This window comes from Aplysia californica, unplaced genomic scaffold (genome assembly GCF_000002075.1).
Source record: "Aplysia californica isolate F4 #8 unplaced genomic scaffold, AplCal3.0 scaffold00299, whole genome shotgun sequence".
Lineage (NCBI taxonomy): Eukaryota > Metazoa > Mollusca > Gastropoda > Aplysiida > Aplysiidae > Aplysia > Aplysia californica.
In genome coordinates this window covers 527,830-553,306 of record NW_004797569.1, presented here as the reverse complement: position 1 = coordinate 553,306, position 25,477 = coordinate 527,830, and the positions used below count along the sequence as shown (strand labels likewise).

Here is a 25,477-nt window from a genome sequence, read left to right as displayed (position 1 = left end):
GAGAGAGAGAGAGAGAGAGAGAGAGAGAGAGAGAGAGAGAGCGTATGTTGGTATGTAATAGATATGCTCCAATAAAGTGATTATTCACTGATTATACATGTATATGCCTATGTACATTGTATTTGTTGGGTTATTAAATTGCAGGTGAGGGCGGGTGAGACCGGGGGGGGGGGGGCGAGGAGGGGCCCGAAGGTGATCGCTGCCCCAGGGCCCGACCTGGCTCTCGACGGCCCTGACTATACTCTTAATATTTATACTGATAACAAAACTGGTTTCAATTTAAGATAGGTATTAATTTTGCATTTTGATCGGGTACATCCAGAAGGGTCTACTTTATTGAAGTTTAAAACCACTAAGGGTTCTATTTTAACGTACGAAACTTCCTAACGGGATTTCTGAAATATTTGTCGTACTTACCCGTGAAAACTATGTTCTCCATCCTACATACTACATGTACTCTGGTATCTGGAGGTGATAAAACACGAGAAAAAGTCCGACTCTGGCGGAAACTGTAACCCTGTACCTCTGGGTTGATTTCTGTGGAGCTACTGAGCCCCCGCCCCACCCTTCTCCCACGTACGGCAACAAAGATACAATGTCGTTTACAAAAGCCTTATCCTCAAATTGTTCGTTGAGGGTCTAGAATCTAGGGAAATCCTCCTTACTCTACTTTGCTTACGTTAGGTGTGATCCAGTTTATTACAAAAAGAAATAAGAATGACGAAAGCAGACACCCTTGTTTTACTCTAGAAATCTCCCGAGAGGCACCAATCCCCCCCCCCCATACACAGAGAGAGAGAGAGAGAGAGAGAGAGAGAGAGAGAGAGTCACCCCCCCCCCCCCACACACACACACACATACACACACACATACGCGCGTGCGCGCGCGCACATGATTATGGCAGAAAAAACTCTTCTCAAATCTGAAAGTACCTTAAAATACCAATTGTATATCTAAATATCTTTAATAAATTTCCCCGGGCATCGAACTAGCTTTCATACACATGTAGTATATTAAACCCTATTCAAAGTACCAAGATAAGCACCTTAAAATTTTGTTCTATCCATGTACAGAAGTTGGTGGCTTTCAAGTCGACCTGAACAACATAAACTTTGACTAGGGTATTTTTTAGACAATTTATATTGTGGAAATTTTAAAAAATATTTTTCAAAAAAAAAAAAAAACAGACCTACATCTAGATCTAGATCTAGATTCTAGATCTTGATCTGCATATATAAATATATTATAATTACGATTAACGTTGAATTTGTTCAATTGTTCTTGTTTTATTACTATTTTCCTGAGTTGACATTATCTACATGTAACCATAACAAACTGCCATGTAGTATGGGAGGGGAGTTTAACACTGTAGCATTCAGTTCTAAATGATATAAATAGAAAACAATAAAATACAACATCTTTTTGAATTATAATTAATTGTTAAACCCTTAGCAACTAGGCACGCTTAAAAATGCACAGCCGGATGTAACGGTTCGGGAATTCCCTCTCGAGTCCCATTCTTCCTGTCAACGTGGCATCAGTGCGCATGTGCGGAAGTTCCAGTCAGCTTCCCGTACGTGGCAGAGGGATCGTGGAATTTGTGTACATTGTATGTTGTTGGCAGAAATGACTGGTTGCATTGGTATATTATTATCATAGGTAAGTGAGAAAACTGCATTTACTTCTGCCATAAGTAACTTTTGAATCGGTGTGTGAAGCCTGCTGTATGAAATGTATGTTTTAGATAAATATGTGTCTTCAATGGTCGGTCGTTTTCGCTGTCTTCTTGTCTTGCAGTCAAGCCGGCATTGACTGTGTAAGCAGAGGGCAGTTGTTATTTTCTGTAGATTAGATTTCCGAGTTCTTGTTCGTTCATTTTGAAAGATATATTATGCGTTAGTTAGATGGTCTAGTCAGATTTAATCAACACCTCCTTTACATAATCTTCTTGTGCTCCCAAGCTCAAACTGTTAAAAAACAACAACTCAAAACTCACTGATATCCCTGACTGATCATCCCTGACCCTAGATCTAGTTGAAGCAAGAAACCCAAACTCAGGCCAAACAAATTCAGAACCTTCACATGAGCCTGAGCCTCTGGCTGATGTAATTAATCTGACGAGGGTAGACCCTAGATCATATCTCAAATTGTAATGCATACCTAATTTTACTTATGCTCCTTTGAAAAGGTAAGAGTGGGCCTGTCATTACTCAATTATTTACTGTGTGCATTTTCAGGAAATGGAAATACGGTTGTGATTTAGAGGCCTATACATCACTTATTTTTTCTGCTTATAAATACTCTTGACAAGAATGTGTTCTAAGACTAATGAATTGTCAATTTTTTTCCCTTTCTAGTAGGGGCTACAATATCTAGGGAAGAAATTAATCTTCACTTTATATCAGATTCAGATGTCGTTTTTCAATATGTAATGTCATTATAATAAGTGAGTTCAAGATGAAAATAGTGTTGTTTGAATGAAAATATGATGCAACAATGCATTTTTCTTGCTGACAAGTGTCTTGTTATTGGGGAAAAGATTTAGGAAGAGGCTAGCCGTACTTAATGACGGCTAGACAGTCTAGCCGTTTATTCTTAATATGATGGCTAGACTTACCATTTTAAACAAATAGGCCTACTGAATTGTAAATATAAATTTTTAGTGTGCAGTACCTAAAGTATTTGTATTTGAGACGAAACCAGGTGTCTTAATGACAGTGCATGTATTTTAAACCTCCTGTTTTCTAATGTTAATAGGGCCTAAGATAAGTACGGCTAGACTTCTTGGCTAGCCGTACTTAAGTACGGGTAGACAGCCAGGCTAGCCGTACTTAAGGACGGCTAGACTGTCAGTCTAGCCATACTTAATATTGATGGCTGAATTGTAAATGAAATTTTTAGTTTGCAGTGCCTAAAATATTTGTATTTCAGACAAAACCAAAAGGTGCCTTACTGACTTGCATATGTATTTGAACCTGAATAATTACTAGATCTAGATCTAATGAGACCTGTGTACTTAACAGGCTTGAGTCGATAAGGCCAAACCTAGATCTAAGTACGGCTAGCTAGACGGCTAGTCTCTCAGTCTGGCCGTACTTAAGTACGGCGAGCTACTTCGAAAGATTTATAAATCCGATAAAGATACAGTTACAACTCTCAACAATGTATCCCTCTGTCAAACTGGCTCTTAACTGTTTAAGGTCTGAAATTTCTCACTGATCTTTTGTATATATTACCGAGAAAAAAATAGTCTTCAATTATGTTTCATGAACCTAATAACAACACCCTGTATCTAAGAGGTTTTTATAATGGCGTAAGTCATAAAATTGTTTTGATTATCTAAACTAAATGATATTTTTACACTTGAAAATATTTGTTTCAGAACAGAGATCGCATATATCGAGTAGTCATCTAGATGAGTGGCCAGTTTCCATATCCTGGAGGACCACCTCCCCCAAGCTCACAGCCTGGACCAATGTATCAAGTCAATGGTGCAAGACCTCCTGGTAGATACATATTATAATTTAACTTAGAAATGTCCTTTTTTAATGTATGTAAGGAGTTCCTAATTTAGAGAATAATGTGAAAGTATTGTCTCTGAATGGATGTTCCCCTTAGCGATCGGACAATCTTATCAAAAGTTGATTTTTAGAAGGGTATAGGGTTTTTTATTCCTGCTGTATTAGGAGTACCAGTCAGTCTTACCTCTTTATTTAGTCTTTTGAGTGCATTCATGTTGTATTCCTTGGCGTGAGACAAGAACTGTGTTTGCTGTTCATGTGTCTATTGAATGTTGACGAGACAGACTGCTTACTCTCCTCCCCCAAACCTATCCAAACCTGCTGTTCTCACCAACCCATGTCTACCTTTTTTTTTTTTTTTTTACCTAGTCCGTTCGCCCAGATGACTCTCAAAAAATAACCCTTTGCGATCCTAATGTTATGTATGTAATGTTATGAGAGAAATAATTAGTTTCAGTTCCAGTTAAATGTGAATTTCCCTGTCAGGTTACGTTTCGCATCACCATCAGACCATATGTGTAACAGTCGACACTTATTTGCTGAATTATCAGAAGGTGACAAGCCTTCCACCCATTTTCCCTCTTTGCTTGCTCTTACAAGAAATTATGCATGCAGAGTAGCTTACTGTGCAGCCAACAATATCAGGAATAATAAATAAAATGATATTTGCAGCAATGTCACTATCAATCATTCCCCTCACAACTTTCCACTGTCATCCAGATAACCGGCCACTGCCAGAAATTGTGCCATTTCCAGAAAGGTGGAAAAGTCACACTATAGCATAACAGTAACACTAATCGACACAGGTGTCTTAAACCCTGAACATGGTGCAAGTTATGAATGAAATGAATGTGGCTACTGCTCACTGTCTTAGCTTAATCAAGAATAAATGCTCCGGATGACTGCATGTTTTTTACTTTTCTTCTTATTCTCCAGGAAACTATGGTCCTCCTCAACCCAGTAAAGCAGGTGCAGCACAGCCTCCAATGAATGGTCCTCCTTTTGGAGCACCCATGAGACCACCAGGGTAAGTTGCTTTTTTTTTATTAACTGGTACTAAAAAGCAATAAGTACAATGGTCATCAATTCGATGATTTTTATTTGTCACTCTCTGTCTTTCCATGTGTATTCTCCTTTCTCAAAGGTTTCTTTGCCAAGGAAAAACAAGGAAAGGGTTTGAAATTCATATTCTGGAAGCAAGTGATTAGTGGTATTACACCTAGTTATTTCGAATCTAATGCATCAAGTCATTTTTTTTTTTTCAATTAGTTACTGATTTTCCCCCGCAGAAGGTTAGAAGAAAATGCTTTCAAATGCTTGTTGCAACGTATCTAATATTAATTCAGTGATAATCTTCCACTGACTCTTACTCCATCTGCAGTTGGCTTTGCCGCTCCTTCCCATACCCTCAAGTCTGCAGGGGTTTTTTAACCCATAATCTCTCCTAAATGGGTATTTTTACATTGTTTTGTGAAAGAACATATTTAGTTCTCTGCACCGCGAGTGAAAGAAATGAAAAGTGTGTCCCTAGTTTCGGCGTTGATTTTGCCTTTTAAAACATTGTGAAAGAACATATTTAGTTCTCTGCACTGCAAGTGAAAGAAATAAAGAGGGTATCTCTTGTTTTCAGACCCCCTGGTCCAATGCCACCTACAAGTGCTGGTCAACCACCGGCAGGCTTCGGTCCGCAGCCAGGTCAGGGATTTGCTCCTCCCAATCCTGGAATGGGTGGACCTAATTACCAAGGAATGCCGCCAACATCACAGGTAGGAGCAACAAACATTGACACAGTAGTTTTGTCCATGTGAAGTTTATAAAAAGTTTGCTAGAGCAGGGGTTCTTAACCTCGTTTGGGGTACTAAGCCCCACATGTTTCATACTTGGATTCGTTGAATCCTGCGGGTGGTTTGCAGGTGATCTGGTGTGCTTTGCTCCTTCTTTCCTTTCAAACATCTATCGTCCTTATCTCCCCCTCCTTTTTTATGTTTGTTACTCTCTTGTAACACCTTTAATCTTCTGGCGCTCATATGACCTTATGCAGTTGCGAGCACCGTAAAATCTCTACCAAAACTAAACTAACCTCGTTTGGGGTACTAAGCCCCCCCATGTTTCATACTTGGATTCGTCGAATCCTGCTTGTGGTTTGCAAGTGATCTGGAGTGGTTTGCTCTTTCTTTCCTATCAAAGATCTATTGTCCTCATCTCTCTCTTCCTTTTTTGTGTGTGTGTGTTTGTTACGCTTCTAATCTTTGGCACTTATTTGACTTTATTGTGTTGCAAGTGTGGTAACCTCTACTGAAACTTAACTAATCAAATTGTTCGAGTGGGATAAACGGACGGACCCACGGACGGACACACATACGCATGTGCACACACACACACACACACACACACACACACACACACACACACACACACACGCAGACACACTTTTAACCTCCACTGAACCCTTGATGGTGTTCAGTGGAACCCAGGTAAAAATGACCATAGAAGTTCTTATTCTTTGATATTGTACACATGTCAACAGGGTTAACTAAGTTTCCACTATAATACAGAAAAGATGCTGTTTCCCTTCTTGAACTATAATACATTTCTTCTGTTTACGTCTCACAGTTCAACAATATGAATCTGAACGACCCCAACCAGCCTGGGATGAGGCCAATGGCACCCCCTGGGCCTCAAGGGGTTCCCCCTCAAAGACCAGGGATGTTCCCGCCGGGCGGAAGTCCGCAGGTCAACGGGCCACCCACCACACAGAGACCCCCGGGACCTCCTGTGCCTGGAGGTATGGGAGCTCCTCCTCCCAGCAGTATGGGAGGCAAGATGCCTCCGTCTTCTGGGCAGGGTTTCCCCCCGGGCGCCGGCCCCCTCCCACCCAGCAGCATGGGTCAAATGCCGACCTCCATGGCTCAGCCGGCGAGTGGCCCGATGCCCGGCCACCCTCCTCCTCCCTCGAGCATGCAGGGCCAGATGCCTCCCCCTCCCTCATCCATGGGGATGATGCCTCCCAACTCAATGGGTGCCATGCCTCCCAACTCAATGGGTGCCATGCCTCCCAACTCAATGGGTGCCATGCCTCCCAACTCAATGGGTGCCATGCCTCCCAACTCAATGGGCGCCATGCCTCCGAGCTCCGTTGGCCCTCCCCCTCCCGGCGCGGGGTACCCACAACCACCGGCTACTGGCATGCCCCACCAGCAGCCTCCTGGCTTCCCCGGTCAGATGCCACCACCGCCTTCCTCCCTCCACCAGCCTATGCCTCCTCCAGGACCTAACTTCATGGGAGGACCCCCAGGGATGGTCCCCCCGTCCGGACAGACAATGCACCCACCGCAGCCCGGAATGCCGCCACAACCAGGCCAGATGCCTCCACAGCCCGGACAGATGCCCCCACAGCCTGGACAGATGCCCCCACAGCCTGGACAGATGCCTCCTCCCCCACAAGGCCCTCCTGGGCCCGGGGGACATTTCCCGGGTTCTGCACAGTATGGTCAACAGCCGATGGGATACGGAGGACCGGGTCAGCCCCCTCAGCCCATGCAGGCCCCACAGCAGCAGAGGAGGCTTGACCCTGACCAGATGCCCAGCCCGGTAAGGAGCACACAACTAGGCTTGTGGTTTTTTGTTGTAGATTTTTTTTTTTTTTTTTTTTTTTCTTACTAAAGTTTTGTTCACAAACAAACTGAGGGTGGTGGGTGGTTGGCGGATGCTCTGGTGTGGTCTGCTCCTTCTTTCCTAAGAAAACGTGTCATCTTTAACTTTCTTTTTTCTTTTTTGAGTTTGTTACTGTTTCTGATGAATTGGTGGACTCCCAAGTGAATTGTGGGTATTACTCAGGATGTTGAATTTTAATGTGAGTTTGTTTTGACAAGCAAAGTTTTAAAAAAAATTGATTTTGCAATGTTTACAATACATTTTTATCTAGTCAGCTCTTGCAGGCTTGTGCCTCTCTTGTGGTGGTAGTAATGTTTATTCTGGTGCTGACTCCAATAGTCTGGCGTACCATTCCACCATGACTGCGCAGCAAGGGGGGCTTGTGATTGGTGAGACTAATATTAACTTGTTGCGCCAGCAGTTTGTTGTTTTTTCCACTATATGCCCATTATGCCGGAACTAATATACCAAGAGCATCTATTACACAATGGGTACCTTATTCAAATATTGATAGTGCTGTCATGTTTTCAACAAAGGGATATGTATTTGATACAACTGGAAAGGTAATTGAGCTATATTCACAATAGAGGGGTTGCAAAGTGTTTTGTGGTTTTATGTAAGAGCAAATGCGCAATAAAAGGGTTAATAATTTTTCAAATCATGAACTTGAGTGCCTGGATGAGTTTCATTCAGCATACTGTCACCATTCGCCAGTGTAACCATCAATGTAATTAGAATTTTAAAAAGCATATATCGGTTGCTTTGTAGGGCAAAAGCGTTATAGGGCTTTCATTTTGCATGAACTATTGCCCTGCACCATAGTTGCCAACAGAAACAGACATGAGTGATTTCGATCAACACTTTAAACTAAATAACTCGCTAAATTCTCTTTTTAAACGGACTAATAACGAAACTTGTTATGAAGCTTCTGGTCTTCATCCAAATACATTCGTCATGTCACAAAATACTGTTGAAAATAGCAATAGGCACGGTTATTTACAACCTTGCAAAAAACGACCGAGTTGTTCCTCTGTGGAAAGGGTGTCTCAGTCAGGTGGCAGTTAAAGCAGAGGTATGACTATTTTCTTTATCTCTTCCATTTTCAGATTCAAGTCATTGAAGATGACAAGAGAAACAGATCAGGTGTCTTTCAGACGAACAACAAGGGCAGTGTGCCACCTCTGGTTACCACCACCTTCACCACACAAGATCAAGGTATGCTTTTAAAGAAGAATGGTTTAAATTGGAATGCCCCTTTGTCAGCATTCAAATGAAACATGGAATTTTGTGTCCTCTGTCTCCGTTGTGTACAGTTTTTTGTTCCCCACTTTTCTCGAGTGATATTCACTTTTTTTTTTTCTCTTGAAAACATGTAAGTGGGTGGTAGGTGGGTGCTCTGGGGTGGTTTGCTCCTTCTTTCGTATAAAACAATAACTATCTTCCTTGTCTCCCCTCTTTTTTTGTGTTTGTTACTTTCTTGTAACACCTTTAATCCTCGGCACTTATGTGACATTATTGTGTTGCAAGTGCCGTAAAACACTTACTAAAATAAAACAAAGATGTGATAATTTGAGAGTCCTGCTACTGCCAAACTACACCTTTTGATTTCTGTTTTGTTTAGATTTGTCAGATGTGCCTGTCTGTTCTGTCGTCTTTGGCCATAAAAATAGGTCCTAGCACCTACTGTTGTTGTCAGTGAGTTAAGTCAAGGGTCATGCATGTTGTATGTTTCACTTCTCAGGTGTAGGTGTGTGTTTGTGTAAGAAAGAGGGAACTTCAATTTATTATGCTGTCAGAAGTGTACTCATTTTTGTTGTTGTCTTAACTCACAGCTGTGAGAATGTCAAATGAGGACAGTGGGTGGTTGGCGGGTGCTCTGGTGTGGTTTGCTTCTTTTTTCCTTTCAAATGTAGATCTATCATCCTGATCTCTCCTCCTTCTTTTTTATGTTTGTTACTCTTGTAACACATCTAATCTTCTGGCGCTCATATGACCTTATACAGTTGCGAGCACCATAAAACCTCTACTAAAACAAACAAAATGAGGACAATACATAAAATTGTCTTTTTACAAACTTTCTTTTGTTTTGTTTTTATACTTTCCATGAAATTAACAGTGGATATTATTTGAACCTAAGAAAGTATATTGTGTTTTATCATGTGTGAAGACTGGCTATTAAAATGTCTCACAGTAGAATTGTAATCATAAATGGGCTGATTCAACAATGCCATGCTTATAACTGTGCCTGAACTACAACAGGGAACTGCTGCTTTTTCTTTCCTAATTCTTACTATCGCCATTTTCTCTACTTCTTTTGTATGTTTGTCACACTCTTGTGACCCGCTATTTCCAGGGTGCCTTGAAAGTCGAAGCAGACCTTGTGCTGTTGAAGCTAGAGAGGTGAGCAGGGTAAGTCGGATTCCCTTTAAGGACTTCTCTGTTGACACCCACCCTTTGGCGCTCATATGACCTTATGCAATTGCAAGCGCCGTAAAACCTCTACTTTAAAAATAATGTCTCAGGTTAGTAGAAATCCTGTCAAGACTGTCATGTTAAGATTTGAATGGTCTTTTTTTTTTTCAGGGAATGCAAACCCTAGATTTATGCGTTCAACCATGTACAACATACCGTGCACTGCAGATATGCTGAAATCATCTCATATACCATTTGCTCTAGCTGTGACACCTTTTGCTGAACTGGGTGATCAAGAGGTTTGTGCATTCCTAATTCTTTGTATCTTACTTGGTTTTTGAATGAGTGGGTGGTTGGTGGGTGCTCTGGTGTGGTTTGCTCCTTCTTTCCTATCAAACATCTACTGTCCTTATCTCTCTTCCTTCTATTTTTTGTTTGTTTCTGTCTTGTAACACCTCTAGTCTTCGGCACTTATGTGACCATATTGTGTTGCAAGTGCCGTAAAACTCTTATGAAAACGAATGACTCTCCCACAATAATCTAAATAAAAAATGTAAAAAAATTTCGATGACAGAATTGGCCGTGAGAGAGATGGACACTACTTGGCGAGAGGGAACAAATATTTGTGAGGGATATATTCGGGACTGGGCTTTAACACTTTGCCGTCATATTTTAGGGAAAATCCAAAGAAACTGGGTGGTAAACATCGCCAATCGGCGAGATGAGGCGGCAAAGTGTTAAGGGCTAAGAGATTGTTGCGGCTCCTCAGGAACAATGCGAAGTACTCTGTTGGCGTGTTTCCTTACTTCTTTGGTTGTTTTGTCCTCTTTTGTATTGTTACCATTTTTCTTTTCTTTTTTGTTCCAGCAACCTCCTCCACTGGTTGATTTAGGAGAGCTTGGTCCTGTCAGATGTAAGCGCTGTAAGGCCTACATGAACCCCTACATGCAGTTTGTCGACGGTGGCAGGAGGTTTCAGTGTGTTTTCTGCGGTGCTGCTACAGATGGTATGATTCTTCAACATTCTTTTGGACTGTTCTTCTTAAAAGTTTGCAAATTAATCTCGTTTTGTTTGAAAATTTCCCACAGGAATGCTACATCATTAAGTGTTTGAAAACGAAATTATGAGCGCTGCTGTAAAACTTGTCTTCTTCTGGTTGTTATTGTAATTAAACTACATTTGTAGGGGTTGAGAGAGTGGAATGCCTGTTTTTGATAGGTGTGGGCTTAGAGAAAGTCTTAAATACGCTTTTTGATTGTCTTCATTTATTAAAGCATTTGTCCAAATGAATTCCCAAGATTTTTTCGTGCTACATGGCTTTCAATAAACAAATTTTCTCTCTTTCTTTTCTTTCCACAGTACCAAATGAGTATTTTGCTCATTTGGATCACACAGGGCGCAGAGTTGACTGCTACAACCGGGCAGAGCTGTGTCTAGGGTCTTACGAATTTGTTGCCACAAAGGATTACTGCAAGGTAAGCTGCCAATTTTTTCTTTGTTTTTTTTTTTTGTTGGGTCAGAGATGTTGATGTTGTCTTTGCAGTAAGTGCAATAAATGCTACAATGTACTGAAAAAATTTTAGTTTGCATTCTTTGAAGAAAATCTAGCATTGTTTTCTATTTATTTTATTTATTATTAGGTCAATTTTTACCCCTCACCTCTTCATGTTTTTGTATCATATTTATACTTATGACAATTGACACAAGACTTCATCATGCAGTTTGCCTGTGATGTGTACTGTGATGTGTTATAGGTAGGGTATGACCATACGGTATGAGTGTTATCAGATGTTTTGAGCCTGTTGGGGGTTCTCTATTTTAGCATGTGTTCAGCCATATTCTCTATGTTTATGGGTCTCTACGTTTGGTGTTCACTATTTGTAGCATGTCTTTAGCCATATTCTCTATGTTTATGGCTCTTTACGTTTGGTGCTCACTATTTTTAGCATGTCTTTAGCCATATTCTCTATGTTTATGGGTCTTTACGTTTTCCCCCAGAATGGCACTCCACCTAAAGAGCCTGCATTTATTTTCATGATCGACGTGTCCTACAACAGTGTGAAGAGCGGCCTGGTGCAGCTTATATGTGATAAATTGAAGTCGGAGGTCCTTGTCAACTTGCCCAGGTGAGGCTCAACATGTGCTGTAATTTAGGGCAAAGGTGACGAAAACATATCAGAAAATGACTTTTGAAAAGAAGATTACTTTCATTGCTTTTGGGATGTGAATGTAATGATGTAGAGACGCTTTAAAGAAATTATGTCTTATATTGATGAGTAAAAATGCTCTTTAACTCCTTATCTTCCGCTTGCTGCTCCCAGCGGCTCGAAGTCTGAACCGCTGTGCCTGTGAGCCCGGCCAGTGGCTCGGGCGCTTTTCTTTACGGCGACTTCGGCGTCAAATTATTTTTCCAGCAATTGGGTTTCTAATACCAGGAGCTCATTCGTTAAATGGAAAGCTATTAAAATTGGGTCACTTGCTTGGATTTAATTACCAATTTAGTGATGTATTTGTCAATTTCAAATTTCGTACCAGAAGGGGGCCCCGGCATAGTGGGTTTACCCCACCCCCCTCAGAGATAAAAGAGTTACCTTTACATTTCAGTTTACCCTGGCAAAATATAGCGAGGCTGCTTTTAAAAAAAAATAGCTCTTCATGCTGTGGCCTAGATGAATGGTTAACTTGTAATTTGTACATTCTCTCATAGTCTCAACATGTATTGGTGCCTTTTTTTAGACTTTCATTATGTTTGTTTTGACAGGGAAGCTGGAGTTGAAGAATCGGAGATCAGGGTTGGATTTGTTACTTACCACAAGGAACTGCATTTCTACAACGTCAAGGTATTTGTCTTTCAGTTAAGATAAGGTGAACTTATCTGACTTCTCAGTTGTATGGTTATACTTTTTGGGTTCTTTGGCTTAGCTGAATTGGTAAAAGTAAAAGATTGGGTTGTTATTTACTTTAATCTCTTCTTACTTTGGATGACGTCAGTCGCCAGGTGGCTAGGGTACCGGACCCGAAATCGTGAGATTGGGGGTCTGGGGGTTTGAGCCTCAGCTAGATCCGATTGTGGTTTTTTTTGGAAAGACTTAACATGAATTTCCCTTTTGACTCAATCTTTTCGGAGATGGACGTTAAACTTGTAGGTCCCGCCTCAGGCAGTAAACCTATGCCATTTTCACTTTCTTTGGTCGGCGGGTGCTCTGGTGTGGTTTGCTTCTTCTTTCCTATCAAACATCTATTGTCCTTATCTCCCCTCCTTCTTTTTTGTGTTTGTTACTCTTTTGTAACACCTCTCGTCTTCGGCACTTATATGACCGTATTGTGTTGCAAATGCCGTAAAACTCTTACCAAAACTAAAAAAACTTTGGTTTCAGAGTTCTCTGGCCCAGCCACAGATGATGGTCGTCTCCGACCTGGAGGACATGTTTGTGCCGCTGGTGGACGGCTTCCTGGTCAAGCTGTCCGAGTCAGCAGCTGTCATTGACAGGTGAGTGAGGGGATGGCCACGTTTTTGCAAGAACAGCCGTCACCTGTATTGGCTCTGTGCTGTTTTGACCAAATGGCCCTGACATTATCGAATTAGAGAATTAAAGAATCGGATTAGAAGCTTTTACTGAATGCTTGCGGAGAAAATTGACATCATAGTGGTCTCTGTAATTTGAATCCTTTGAAAGAGTGCTGATGATAAATTTGGTTGAATCTGTTTTATATTTTTATCTAACCTGGAACATCGAATGAGAACAGCTTTTCTTTGTGTCTTTTCATTCTTGTATACTTTTTAAAAGTATAATTTGAGGAACGGAGGAAACAATATTACATCTCGAGCAGTAAAAATTTGTTTTACATTTCATTGTTTGTCGAAATATTCTTGACTGAAACAAAGTAATATATAGAAAATTAATTTGGGTTCATCATATTAAAGCATCAGATTTGTGCTTATGTTTGGTGATCCTTAAAGAGAGGTCAAATCCTTTAATTCATTCAGATGTCAGCTAAAGTCATTTCTGTTTTTTAAATCGATAAGAAATACATTTCGAGAATTTTTTTTTGTCAGAGCACAATGTACTGATTATATTATAATGTAACTGTTGTATTGTAAAGCTCTCAGAGCCTGTGAACTTAATCGGGTTGAGCACTATGTAAATGCAATATATTATTATGGCCTTTCCTCCCCCAGCTTAAGCACTGTATAAATGTCATATTTTATTATTATTATTATAATTACTATTATTATAATTGTGGCCTTTTGTCCCCTAGCATGAGTGCTTTATAAATGCCATATATTATTATTATTATTATTATGGCCTTTCCTCCCCCAGCTTGAGCGCTATATATTATTATTATTATTATTATTATTATTATTATGGCCTTTCCTCCCCCAGCTTGCTGTCTCAGATCCCTCAACTGTTTGCCGAGTCCAAGGAGACTGAGATGGTCCTGGGCCCCGTGATCCAAGCTGGGCTGGACGCCCTCAAGTCCTCGGACCGGGCCGGCCGCCTGTACATATTTCACACTGGTCTGCCCAACGCTGAGGCTCCTGGGAAACTGAAGAACAGGGATGACCGCAAACTGCTGGGAACTGAGAAAGAAAAGGTGGAGTGGCATGATTTATTATTGTTGTGGTGTGGTTTATCCGAGAAATGTTCTTGCCTTGTACGCCACATCCTGTGGGCGGTCTCTGTTGTCTATGTCTATGCTTTGTTTTCATTGTGATAGCATGAGTTATTGTTCTGATGTTGTTCATCAAAGAAATGTTCTTGTGATCATGCCACATCCTGTGGTCAGTCTCTATTCTGTATGCTTAGTTTTCACCGTTTTTAGTATGATTTATTGTTGTGGTATTGTTCATCAGAGAAACGTTCTTGCTTTATATGTCACATCCTGTGGTCAGTCTCTATTGTGTGTGCTTTGTTTTCATGTTGCCCCCTTTTTTTTAAAAGCATACTGATCACTGTGTAAATTCTAGAAGATGAAAATTGAGAGAAGAAAAACAGCTAGCAGATAATACAGCTGACTAACAGTGTACTCCAACCACAAACATGTTTTAACCCCCCAGGGCGGTGCCACTGACTGAAGTGTCTCTAGGCCTTTCTCGTTTTAATGCACAGTAGAATTGTAAATGGACTGATCGAACAATGTCATGCTCATAACTGTGCCTGAACTACAACAGGGAACTGCTGCTTTTTCTTTCCTAATCCCTACTATCGTCATTTTCCTCTACTTCTTTTGTATGTTTGTCACACTCTTGTGACCCGCTATTTCCGGGGTGCCTTGATAGTCGAAGCAGACCTTGTGCTGTTGAAGCTTGAGAGGTGAGCAGAGTAAGTCGGATTCCCTGTAAGGACTTCTCTGTTGACATCCACCCCTGGGCGTTTATATGACCTTATGCAGTTGTGAGCGCCGTAAAACCTGTACTAGTGGGTGGTTGGCAGGTGCTCTGGTGTGGTTTGCTTCTTCTTTCCTATCCTTACCTATCGTCTTTATCTTCCCTCCTTCTTTTTTGTGTTTGTTACTCTCTTGTAACACCTCTAATCTTCGGCACTTATATGACCTTATTGTGTTGCGAGCGCCGTAACACCTCTACTAAAACTAAACCTGTACTGAAACTAGAACATGTTTTGTCACTTGCAGTTTTGGAGTCATGCGAGATCTTTATTTTGACACTCTACTTTTTTCTTTTGTTGGCAGACTGTGCTGTCACCACAGAGCCCGTTCTACCACAAGCTGGGCACCGAGTGTGTGGCTGCTGGCTGCAGCGTGGACCTTTTCCTCTTCCCCAACCAGTATATCGATGTCGCTACAGTCTCCGATGTGTGTCGGGTGACCTCTGGAAACATTTACAAATACAGCTATTTCCAGGTACGTTTTGATATATACTCTATGCCAGTTGTTTTGGAAGGTTGTTTTTTTTAACACATTACGCCCTAACTCGCCCGGAATCTCCCGGGAATTCTCTACGCGCTCCACCCTGACTCGCCCGGAACCGCCCGCGACGACCCAGCGTCTTTAGAAACGAAAGTCTCACCTTGACGAGACTCTAGGGCCGGGATTTTATTTGCATTGTAGAGCAAAAAGTTTCTTCTTTCGTTTGATACCGAAACGAAATTTTTCGGGCCAATAGTTTTAGTATTAGAGCCGAACGAAGTGCGATCACGTTACCGACACTTCGAAAGTGTCTCGACTTGTTGAAAACCGACACAATTGAGATCGAAAAAGGAAATAACGATGGATTTGAGCAAAAACAAGCATATGGCAAATCAGATGACTCAGATTTTGATGAAAACGTTGTAGCAAGAGTTTGGGGCGATTCGGACTGATCAGACGTAGAAAATCTAGAATTTAGATCAGGGCCCGACCGCGAGGCTGAGAGTGAGAGTGACGGGTCGGACACCCCGATTGAACTAAAGTTAAAACATTTCCAACAGTTTGCGCAGACATAAAGTTATATTTTTCTGAAACTACATTCAGTTTTCTTTTTAACCTTTATTTTTTCAGGATTTTGGGAATTTATTTAGTATTTTTAAAATGTGTTTTTTAAAGGCTTGTATTCACGGGAGGTGGGTTATTTCCCCTTGCTTAGGATCTAGGAATGGACTTCCCGTCCAGGCCCTTAGGGTGCAATGTGTTAAATTTTGTCCATTTTGTTTTTCGCGAATATTTTGAATTCAAGATTTGAGTCGCCCAGTGTCCCGAGTTCCAATGCAGTAATACTCTTTTCAATAATCTGGAAAAGACTCAATTTCACGAATTTCTTTAAAATTCGCAAGTTCAAATGGTGGGGAAAAAATTAAAAGGGTATGCAGTAACTCCTAGCCCAATGATTACTCTCTTGTATCTTTTCCTTGATGCCATTTTAAAAGAAAATACTTCAAAACTTTTACGTTAAGAAAAGATTGATTAGAAATTCAAGATGGTAACTCTTAAAGAAAAGTATTGTAGGCCATCCCGTCTCAATTCAAACTACTGTCGGAAATATCTTAGACAGCCACCCATTGTCGAGGAAAAAGTGGTAGTCTTAGACCGGTGGACGTCCAACACACGCAAAGGGGAATTGGAAGTGGCAGTTTGTACAGGTGATTGTCTTATATAGGTGGCCTTTAGAGAAGGTGCAACTGTAATTCAAAAGTGTCAGCCAGGATGGATATATCCAGTATAACACGGATAGGTTGAACACTAAAGACTTGAAATCAGGCATCCGTCAAACTGTGCCTGCGGTCCCGATTTTTCTTCTTCTTATTTGTAAGATATCCCTCGAACTACGGAACCTGTGAACTACAGAGGCCAGTCTCGGCGAATTCAACCTATCCGTGTTAAACTGTAGTGTGCTGTTTTGACTAAATTCATTGATTTTTTTTTTTAGAAAAGCTGATTTTATCCTCTGTTCTGTATGTTACTCCTCATAGCACAGTAAAGCTTATTCAGCCCCTGCTCTTGTCACCTGTGTAATTACGTCAAAGTATCAGAGTAGCAAGTAGAGATTAAGTGTACCTCTTGTTTGTTTGCTTTCCAGGCTGACATAGATGGAGAAAGATTTTTGGAAGATCTGAAGCATTCAGTGAGCCGTTCGCAGGCTTTTGATGCTATTCTGAGAGTGAGAACTAGTACAGGTCAGTATAGTTGGGGCAATGCTCTATTCACTGACAAACGAGTTTGAGGTTTGATATTGGTGAGACTGTATGTGAGAAACTGTATGGTCTCTTGTGATAATGACATAAGATACATCGACGATGTTCTTCTGTTCTGCTTGCACTAATAAATGATAATACAAAGTTAAACTATTCGCCCTGTGAAATGGGTTTTTTTTATAGTTGTGACTTCAACTTTGCTTTTTTTGTTTATGCATATTGCTGTTATGTGGAGAAAAGAGCATGAAGATTCAACTCGCTCAACATATCTAGTTTTCCCTTATACTTGTGGTTACTCTCATTATTCATGAGTGAAAGGAATACAAATGCAAAGATTACTAGTCTTCATCACCCTTCTTTCCATTTTCCAGGTATCCGTCCCGTAGATTTCTATGGCAATTTCTACATGGCCAACACCACGGACGTAGAGATGTCGGCTGTGGACAGCGACGCCTGTGTGGCTCTGGAGGTGAAACATGACGACAAGCTCAGTGAGGCTGAAGGGGCATATGTGCAGGTAATGATACCAGATCCAGATACTGCACTGAAGAATATGTGAGATGCGCTGACAAAAGAGACCCTTTTGTGTTGCAAGAACCGTAAAACTCTTGCTGAAACTTTTTTTAAAAATCTTTTCATCAGAAAAGAATTTCTGTGCATTTGTTAAATGAGTGCAGGTGTTTGGAGGGCACCTTTGCTAGGTCTTACTTCTTTTCTTTACTTCTGTTGTTTCTGTCTATCTTTTTGGCTTCTTTGTCCCTGAACTATATGACCTTTACTGTGTGGATGTTTATCTCTCTTTCCTCGAAATGGGTGGTTGGGGGATGCTCTAGTGTGGTTTGCTCCTTCTTTCCTATCAAACATCATCACCCTGATCTGTCCTACTCCTTTTCATCTACGGCACTCATAATTATGACCTTATTGTGTTGTGAGTGTGCTGTAAGACTCTAACTAAAGCTAAAAAGAGAAATCTTTTTATCCTAAGTAAGTTCCTACTGTGTTGCTGTAAAACTCTTAATAATGCTAAAAAGAGAAATCCTTTCATCCTAAATAAATTCCTATTGTGTTGCAAGTACTGTTAAAACTAGCATGAAAACGAAACAGAGAAATCCTTTCATCATAAGTAAAGTGAATTCCTATTGTGTTGCAAGAAATGCTGTTTAACTCTTACGAAAACTAAAGAGAGAAATCCTTTCATCCTAAATGAATTCCTATTATGTTGCAAGTGCTGTTAAAACTAAGTAGTACGAAAATGAAACACCTGTACTGGAACCCCCTGTATTGAATGAGCCTTGGTATCTCCCCAGGTGGCTGTGCTGTACACAAGTGTCTCCGGTCAACGACGTCTACGCTGCCACAACTTGTCTCTCAACTGCTGTGCTCAAATGGCTGACCTGTTCAGGAGCTGCGAGCTGGACACTCTCATCAATTTCTTCGCCAAACAAGGTAGGTTCTGCCTTCTGTCACTCATTCCAAATTGATGAGATCATCAGAAATCTGTATTTTGTTGCCTCAAAAATGCAGTTTTTTTGTTATTTTGACAAAAATAACTGGCACCCGGGCTGAGCGATTCAACTAGAGACTAGTGTGCTGAGTGCTCCTGTGTTGGGGGCATATGCTTTCAGAGTTTTGCAAAAAGTTGGGTGCAAAATAATCCGATGCTGAAGACTTTACTCCAAATCAATATGGACTGATCTTTCTATTGGTACCTTTTTTTCTGGTAGTTTACATATTTCAAGTTTTAAAAATTATCTTTGAAAACTTGGCGCTATAATAGGCCCCTACCTATGGATACGCTGTTGAAAGCTCTATATTTCTCTGCTAATGAAAGGAGGATATATTTAATTATCGATCTTTCCCACAAAGTCGCGGTGATTTTCCAGCTCCAAATTCACAAACATACAAACAACACGCACCATTGTGATAAGGAAAAGCTGAACATTTTCATGGTGTACAGCATGTGGTGTTTTATTGCTAATGATGATAATAATAGTAATAATAATAGCTCATGTGTCAGTGTTTGACTATGACCATACATCCGCAGTGGAGAATATTTCTCAAGTGAAATAGAAGAGATTGAAGAATTAAAGGTGAAGATGACTTGTGGCTTCTGCTGTGACCAATGAGACCAATTCTGCCAGAGAAAAATTTGCTACATTTTAAACATTTAAAAGCTGTTCTTTCACTTGGGGACATGCACAGCTTGCGGACTTATCTCTTGGTTTCAGTATTTCTTAGTCATGACGTGTCTTGATTTGCTGCCCACTATGACTGCTGCTCTCCGTCTTGGCCTGTGAGGAGCTAGGCTCTCCCATGTCAAAGTATTTGTTAAAGTCTTTCAGACAGATTTTCAGGGTGCGTTCTTAGCACTTTTTTTTTTTTGCGCAACATCCTTAAATTTCCCTGGGGACCATTCATAATAATATACTGCCTTTGAGATTCTACAGAGCAAGGGAAGGACTATGTGAATTACCCCGATTTCTCTGAAACCACTCAGAAGGCCGCTAGTCGTCTGACACTCCAGTGTTTATGCTATTTAATATTGCACCCTTAAACTAAACTTGATAGGGCCAAGCATTATTATGCAATGTAAAATATAACTCTTTATCTCTCTCTCTCTTTCTCTTGCAGCCATCCGAACTAGTCTGAATGCAAACCCCAAACAGGTGCGAGAACACATCATGAACGAGGTGTCCCAGATCCTGGCGTGCTACCGCAAGAACTGCGCCAATCCCTCGTCGGCCGGCCAGCTGGTGTTGCCAGAGTGCATGAAGCTGCTGCCGTTATATGCAAATTGTGTGATCAAGAGTGATAGTATTTCTGGAGGTGAGTACAGCTCTTGTCGCCATAGCCATGTTGTTGTTATCGATCCAGTTTGCCATAGCCATAAGTTGTTCCATGCTCTGCACCAATGGATGAGGTCCTGGGGGTCTCTGCGGTGGGTGGCCCGTTGACCTGACCTCTGCCCATCCCTGGTCTTTGAGGCGGAACCCCTTGAGGCCCAGGAGGTGCCATTGGCCTCTATCGCCATAGCCATAAGTTATTCAATGCTCTGCATCAATGGATGAGGTCTTGAGCTTTCGGTGAGTGTAGGAACTGGGGCTTGTGATTCTTGTAAGACGTGTACAGTAATGCTGACACATATCGGCTGTGACATGTCCTAATCCAGACCTGCCACTCACCCTGATTTTTTCCCCCTAGATTTCTAGCATCTTGATTTTGATCACATGTATCGGGGGAGGGGAGGGGGGTCTTGTCTGTTGCGCCAGATTTTTCTAGGAACTTACTGTGCCTTCGTATATTTATGGTCACCCGTGGAAAATTCTAAAGCCAGCCTGGCAGTCACCCTTGTCATTTGTCATTTTTCTTAATCGTTTTCCCAAGAACACGATTTTTTTCCCCCTTGAGATCCTGATTTTAGATTTCATAGAATGGCGGGTCTACCTAACCCTGTATCTGAAAGAAACAGATTTTTTATGTTTTATGTGTTTTTGTTGTAGCATATTGAGGCACAACTCTGTAAACTATTTTTTTTTTCTTTCTTTATCTTATTCAGGTTCTGAAATATCAACTGACGACAGAAGTTACCTGATGCATTTAGTCAACTCAATGGATGTTACCATGTCCAACGTTTTCTTCTACCCAAGACTTGTACCGTTTGTAAGTACAGCATTAGGATTTCTCTAGATGTATCAAAATATTGTGGCGTCGGTGGCCTAGTGGTTAGGCTCTCGGACTCGCAACCGTTAGGTCATGGGTTCGAATCCCGTCAGGGGCTCGACGTTGTGTCCTTGGGGAAAGGCACTTTGCACCAATTTTCCTCACTTCACCTAGTTGGAAATGGGTACCCAGCTATAGACAGTGAAAGATCTTGTCAGTTTGATAGTGTTTGAGCGCGTGAAATCCGCAGCTTGCACTGTATGCTTCCACGGAAGCTGAGAATGTTTCTGAGTGTTTTCAGAGGGTCTGCTGGGGTAATAATAGTTGTGAAGCGCATAGAGCAAGCTCTTGAGCATGGATATGCGCTATATAAATGCAATTATTATTATTATCAGTGAATGAAATCCCCTCCCTCACCACCACCTCCAGATACCACTCTTTTCGTTTATAATTTTATCATGCTTAATTTTATAAAATATGAGTGTTAAATAAGCTTTTAAAAGACCTCTTTTTTAACCTTTTGCCACTCGGAGGCGCCGATGTGCGCCGTCATCGCTAACCCCCGTAGTCGCCGATGTGCGCCGACACGCCCACTCGATTCACCCGTTTGCACTACTTTCGTTTCTACGTTGTCTCGCTTCCTGCGAGGTCGCACGAGATTGCCCAGCTTATAGCGAGAATTTAGAGTGGTTGCCCTTTACTGTCGTGTTTATTTGGTGAAAATCGATCGAAGCACGCGAGAGCGGCGATTTTTTTAATTTCGTGCTTTTTAGAGACCTAAATCTAACTTCGTGGATGAAATTTTGCGTCGCTACAGGCACTGTATACGATGGAGACACTTATAATTGGGATTTAAATGCCGATATCGTCAACCAAGGGGCTAGATCTAGTGCTAGTAGTACAAGTAGTCACTCGGACACTCAGTCGTGAAAGAGAGAGAGAGAGCGAGAACTATAGTAGGAGAGCGAACACGATGTCGCAGGTCTAGATCTAGGCTCTAGGGGGAGGGGAACAACTATGATAGTGATGTTGATGGTGAGATCGTTGCTGGAGGTGATGATTTAGAAGACTGATGAAGAAGATAGGCCTAGCACCCACAGCACTTTAGCTAGATCTAGATCTAGTACTACATACTTGCTGCACTACCACGTAAAAAAGGGAGGAGCAACACTGGGACTGTGGGCTCTGTCACAACAAATCCTTTAGAGCATGTTGTGATCAGGATACATGGTAAAAAGGGGTCATGCCACTACTGTGTAAAGACCAGAAACTTTACAAAGCTAGGCAGAGGGAGTGAGACAGTGACAGGGTGCAATTTGGGCCAGGTTAGGCCTTGCAAAAGGCTGTTCTGGGTAAAACATCATGAACTTCTGCGGGCAAAAAAAGCGGGTTGTGTCTTTTGGGGTTTTTTTTTCACTTCAGAATTTTTTTTAACCTAATACACAATGATTTTTCATACAAAACCATACATTTTCTTGTAGTTTATTCATTTATCTGTGCTCTGACACCTAAACTGTAATTTTAGACTCATCCTCTGATTTTTAATGATTTTTTTAAATAATATAGTCATGCAGTCTAAGCGGAGTTGGGTCCCTTTTGCCAGAATTTCAGCCTTGTTGGGCAGGGATAGCTCTGAGGGTGAAAGGGTTAAAAAGAGAACTTGAAGGGGTAATGCACCTGGCACAGTTCTATAGAAATTTGTCTATCATATCAATCGTTTCATGAACGGTATATATATGATAGTGACATTAATACAACTGCAAAGTCGGTACCTCTAATGAGTCGTTGCAAACATTTCTTCCCTCATTCTTGTTTGTGCACGACGTTAAGAGAGGAGGGACGACAATAAAAGAGGACCCTTTCTTTTTGTATTTGTTCCCCTAATCTCTTTCCTGCACTTATATGACCTTATGCAGTTGCAAGCATCGTAAAACACTTTCAAACAAACGAAAAATTTCTCTTTCCTTTTGGAATTCCAGCACACTTTGGACATGGAGTCTACAGATGTCCCCACCGCCATCAGATGCTCCGTGGATCGGTTGGAGGATACAGGCATTTACTTGTTAGGTCAGTTGTTGCTATTTGTGGTTCTGATTGGGTTGCGTTTGGGTTGTTTTTTTAGATTGAACTTTAAAAGCTGTTCATGATGTGCATGATTTTTGTAGAAGATAATACTCAGTAGACGAAACATCTAAATTTTTACTTCTTCTTTTCCTCTCTCTCTCTCTCTCTCTCTCTCTCTTTTTTTTTTTTCCAGATAGTGAATATATGATGGTATTTTGTTGTAATTTGAGTCTCAGTTATTGATTTACTGCAAAGGGGGGATGAAAGACATTTATATTTGTGTAATGAAACTTTTCTCGTTTTGTATAGATGTTCACCTCAGGTGAAGGGGCTAGGATTATTTTTAGGAATAGGAAAAGTATTATGTGTAAAAGAGAATCTGTAGAGAATTGAATTTCCTTTAACTTCTCTCCCCGGTAGAGAATGGCCTGTCGATGTTCTTGTGGATTGGCCATAATGTGAACCCTGAGATGATACAGAAGATTTTTGATGTGCAGAGTGCGGCACAAGTTGACATTGACAAGGTGAGAAATGTGGTCTTTGAGTGGAGTCCTGCTCAGGGAGGGCGGTTGTTAATTTTCTTCAAAATGGAGGTGTCCTTTTATCTCTTTATCTCCGGCAAGCCGCTCCGAGCTGACTGTGGCTGGGGCACATTCCTTTACGACGACTTCGGCATCAAGTTACTTTTCGGCTATTGCCGAAAACAGGTCTCTTATACCGGAAGTTCATTCATTGGATGAAGAACTATCAAAATAGGTTTGCTAGTTTCGATTTAATGACCCATTAATGACGTTTTTGTCAGAGATTAATCTTATCTTGAGAGTGAAAATGAATCAGTTGCCGCAGAAATGTTTTCCTTCCCTTTATGTTCACTGGGATGACGGGACATCACAATTTAGAATAAGAGCTAAAGCAAAAAGCTAAAAAAATGTTTCATCGTTCCTCTTGGCCAGGTTCAAGTTCTTCAGTTGGACAACCCAGCGTCTCGTAGACTCTGTGACTTGATCAGCAGGATAAGGAGTGAGAGGTCACGCTATTTGAAGGTCAGTATTCCCTTCTTACGAGACAGTTGCTTTGTAAAGGTAATTCTCTTTTGGAATTCTTAGTTCTCAGGATTGTGCTTTTATAGTGGTGAGAGAATGCCAAAAGTATAATGTCCTGTTTAAAAATTTTTTTAAACATATTTTCTACTTTCTATTTTTTTTATCTACTGCAAGAGTACACATTTATTGTGCTTTGAGTGGCATTGATGTTTCTTCAAAATACCAGACTGTATCATAAAATTTGCATGTGGAATGTGTTTATTATTGCGAGTTTCTTGCTGCTCACAAAATGTATATGATGCTGGAAAGGTATCCATGTAGAAGATTGTATAGAGCTCCTTTGAAAAACTATCCCGATACACAAAGATATAAGAATGGTGGCAGGCAGTTTCTCTTTTGTCAGAGAAATGTGCCGTGAAAAAGAGCCTGTTCAACAGTGATGTATTCCACTTTTCAAATTAAAAACATAACTCTATATATGAATTGAGGAGTCCACAAATTTCAGCTTTGTCCATAGTGTTGGATTGTTTCAGGCTTTTTGTCTGGTATTGTCTTATGTTTAAAATGCTCTTCAGTGCTATAAATGCTGATGCTATCGTAATTGAAAATCTCTTTGTCCCCTGTGGAAATTTGTCTCACTCTGGCATCATGTGCAGATCAAACAGATCACACCACTACAAAAGAAATAGAATAACAAGTTCATACGAATGAGCACACAATTGGTGTCAGTTTACAACAATTATAATTATAAGCATTAGTAGTACTAGTACAAAGGAAACAAATTAGCAGGCTCATATTTATGAGTGAACACACTATTGATATTAATTTTCAACAATTATAAGTATTATTAGTAGAAGTAATGTACTACGGAAACAAATTAACAAGCTCATATTTATAAGTGAACACACTATTGATGTTTAATTTTAAGAATCATTGGTAGTGATAGTCTGATAGTATTATTGTTATAATTATTATCATTATATTGTTGTTGTTCACAGCTGACCATCTTTGATGTTAGTTTTTAAGAATGATTGATAGTATTATTGTTATAATTATTATCATCATCATTGTTGTTGTTGTTGTTGACAGCTGACCATCGTGAGACAGAGAGACAAGCTCCAGCCGTGGTTCGACCACTTCCTGGTGGAGGACAAGGGCATGAACTCTGGCAGCTCGTACGTGGACTTCCTGTGCCACATCCATAAGGAAATCAGAAACATCCTCAGTTGAACAAGACCCTTCGTTTATCGCATTCATTCAGTCACCTCCTTGAGCTCCTCTCTACTTCTGGAAGAAGTCTCCTCCCTCAGATGGAAATTATTTTTCATATATATATAATAATAAGTGAATGAAGAATGTGTCCAAGCTTGTATGTCTGTAGAGAGAAACTGAGAATAGGGAGGGTAAAAATATTTATGCATGCCATGTTTGATTCGTGTAGTTATACCCTTGTGCAATGAGTTGTAATGTCACAGCAAAAAAAACATTTGTCAAA

The 25,477-nt window shown here is 40.7% G+C and overlaps 1 protein-coding gene across 2 annotated transcripts; it reads left to right on the top strand.

Annotated features, from left to right (window-relative positions):
• The first annotated feature begins 1,562 nt into the window (after positions 1-1,562).
• LOC101848299 (protein transport protein Sec24C) lies at positions 1,563-25,477 on the top strand. Of its 2 annotated transcripts, none has more exons than XM_005101797.2 (23): positions 1,563-1,659; positions 3,388-3,506; positions 4,458-4,548; positions 5,152-5,287; positions 6,135-7,112; positions 8,282-8,390; positions 9,759-9,886; positions 10,455-10,593; positions 10,947-11,062; positions 11,586-11,713; positions 12,349-12,427; positions 12,965-13,077; positions 13,973-14,183; positions 15,279-15,449; positions 17,101-17,197; positions 17,587-17,732; positions 18,523-18,661; positions 19,847-20,041; positions 20,772-20,875; positions 22,855-22,942; positions 23,360-23,463; positions 23,893-23,982; positions 25,072-25,477. In XM_005101797.2, the coding sequence occupies exons 2-23, from the start codon at positions 3,416-3,418 to the stop codon at positions 25,210-25,212; spliced, it is 3,594 nt and encodes a 1,197-aa protein (XP_005101854.1). In that variant the 5' UTR covers positions 1,563-1,659; positions 3,388-3,415; the 3' UTR covers positions 25,213-25,477. The 2 variants fall into 2 exon arrangements, with proteins under 2 accessions (XP_005101854.1, XP_005101853.1); XM_005101796.2 differs by having other exon boundaries at positions 3,383-3,506.

Bases quoted from the DNA above. Each gene is read 5' to 3' on its own strand.
- LOC101848299 (XM_005101797.2), top strand. From the start codon at position 3,416: ATGAGTGGCCAGTTTCCATATCCTGGAGGACCACCTCCCCCAAGCTCA. The intron at 7,113-8,281 runs GTAAGGAGCACA...TTCCATTTTCAG, and splicing joins CTGACCAGATGCCCAGCCCG to ATTCAAGTCATTGAAGATGA. The intron at 22,943-23,359 runs GTCAGTTGTTGC...TCTCCCCGGTAG, and splicing joins TACAGGCATTTACTTGTTAG to AGAATGGCCTGTCGATGTTC.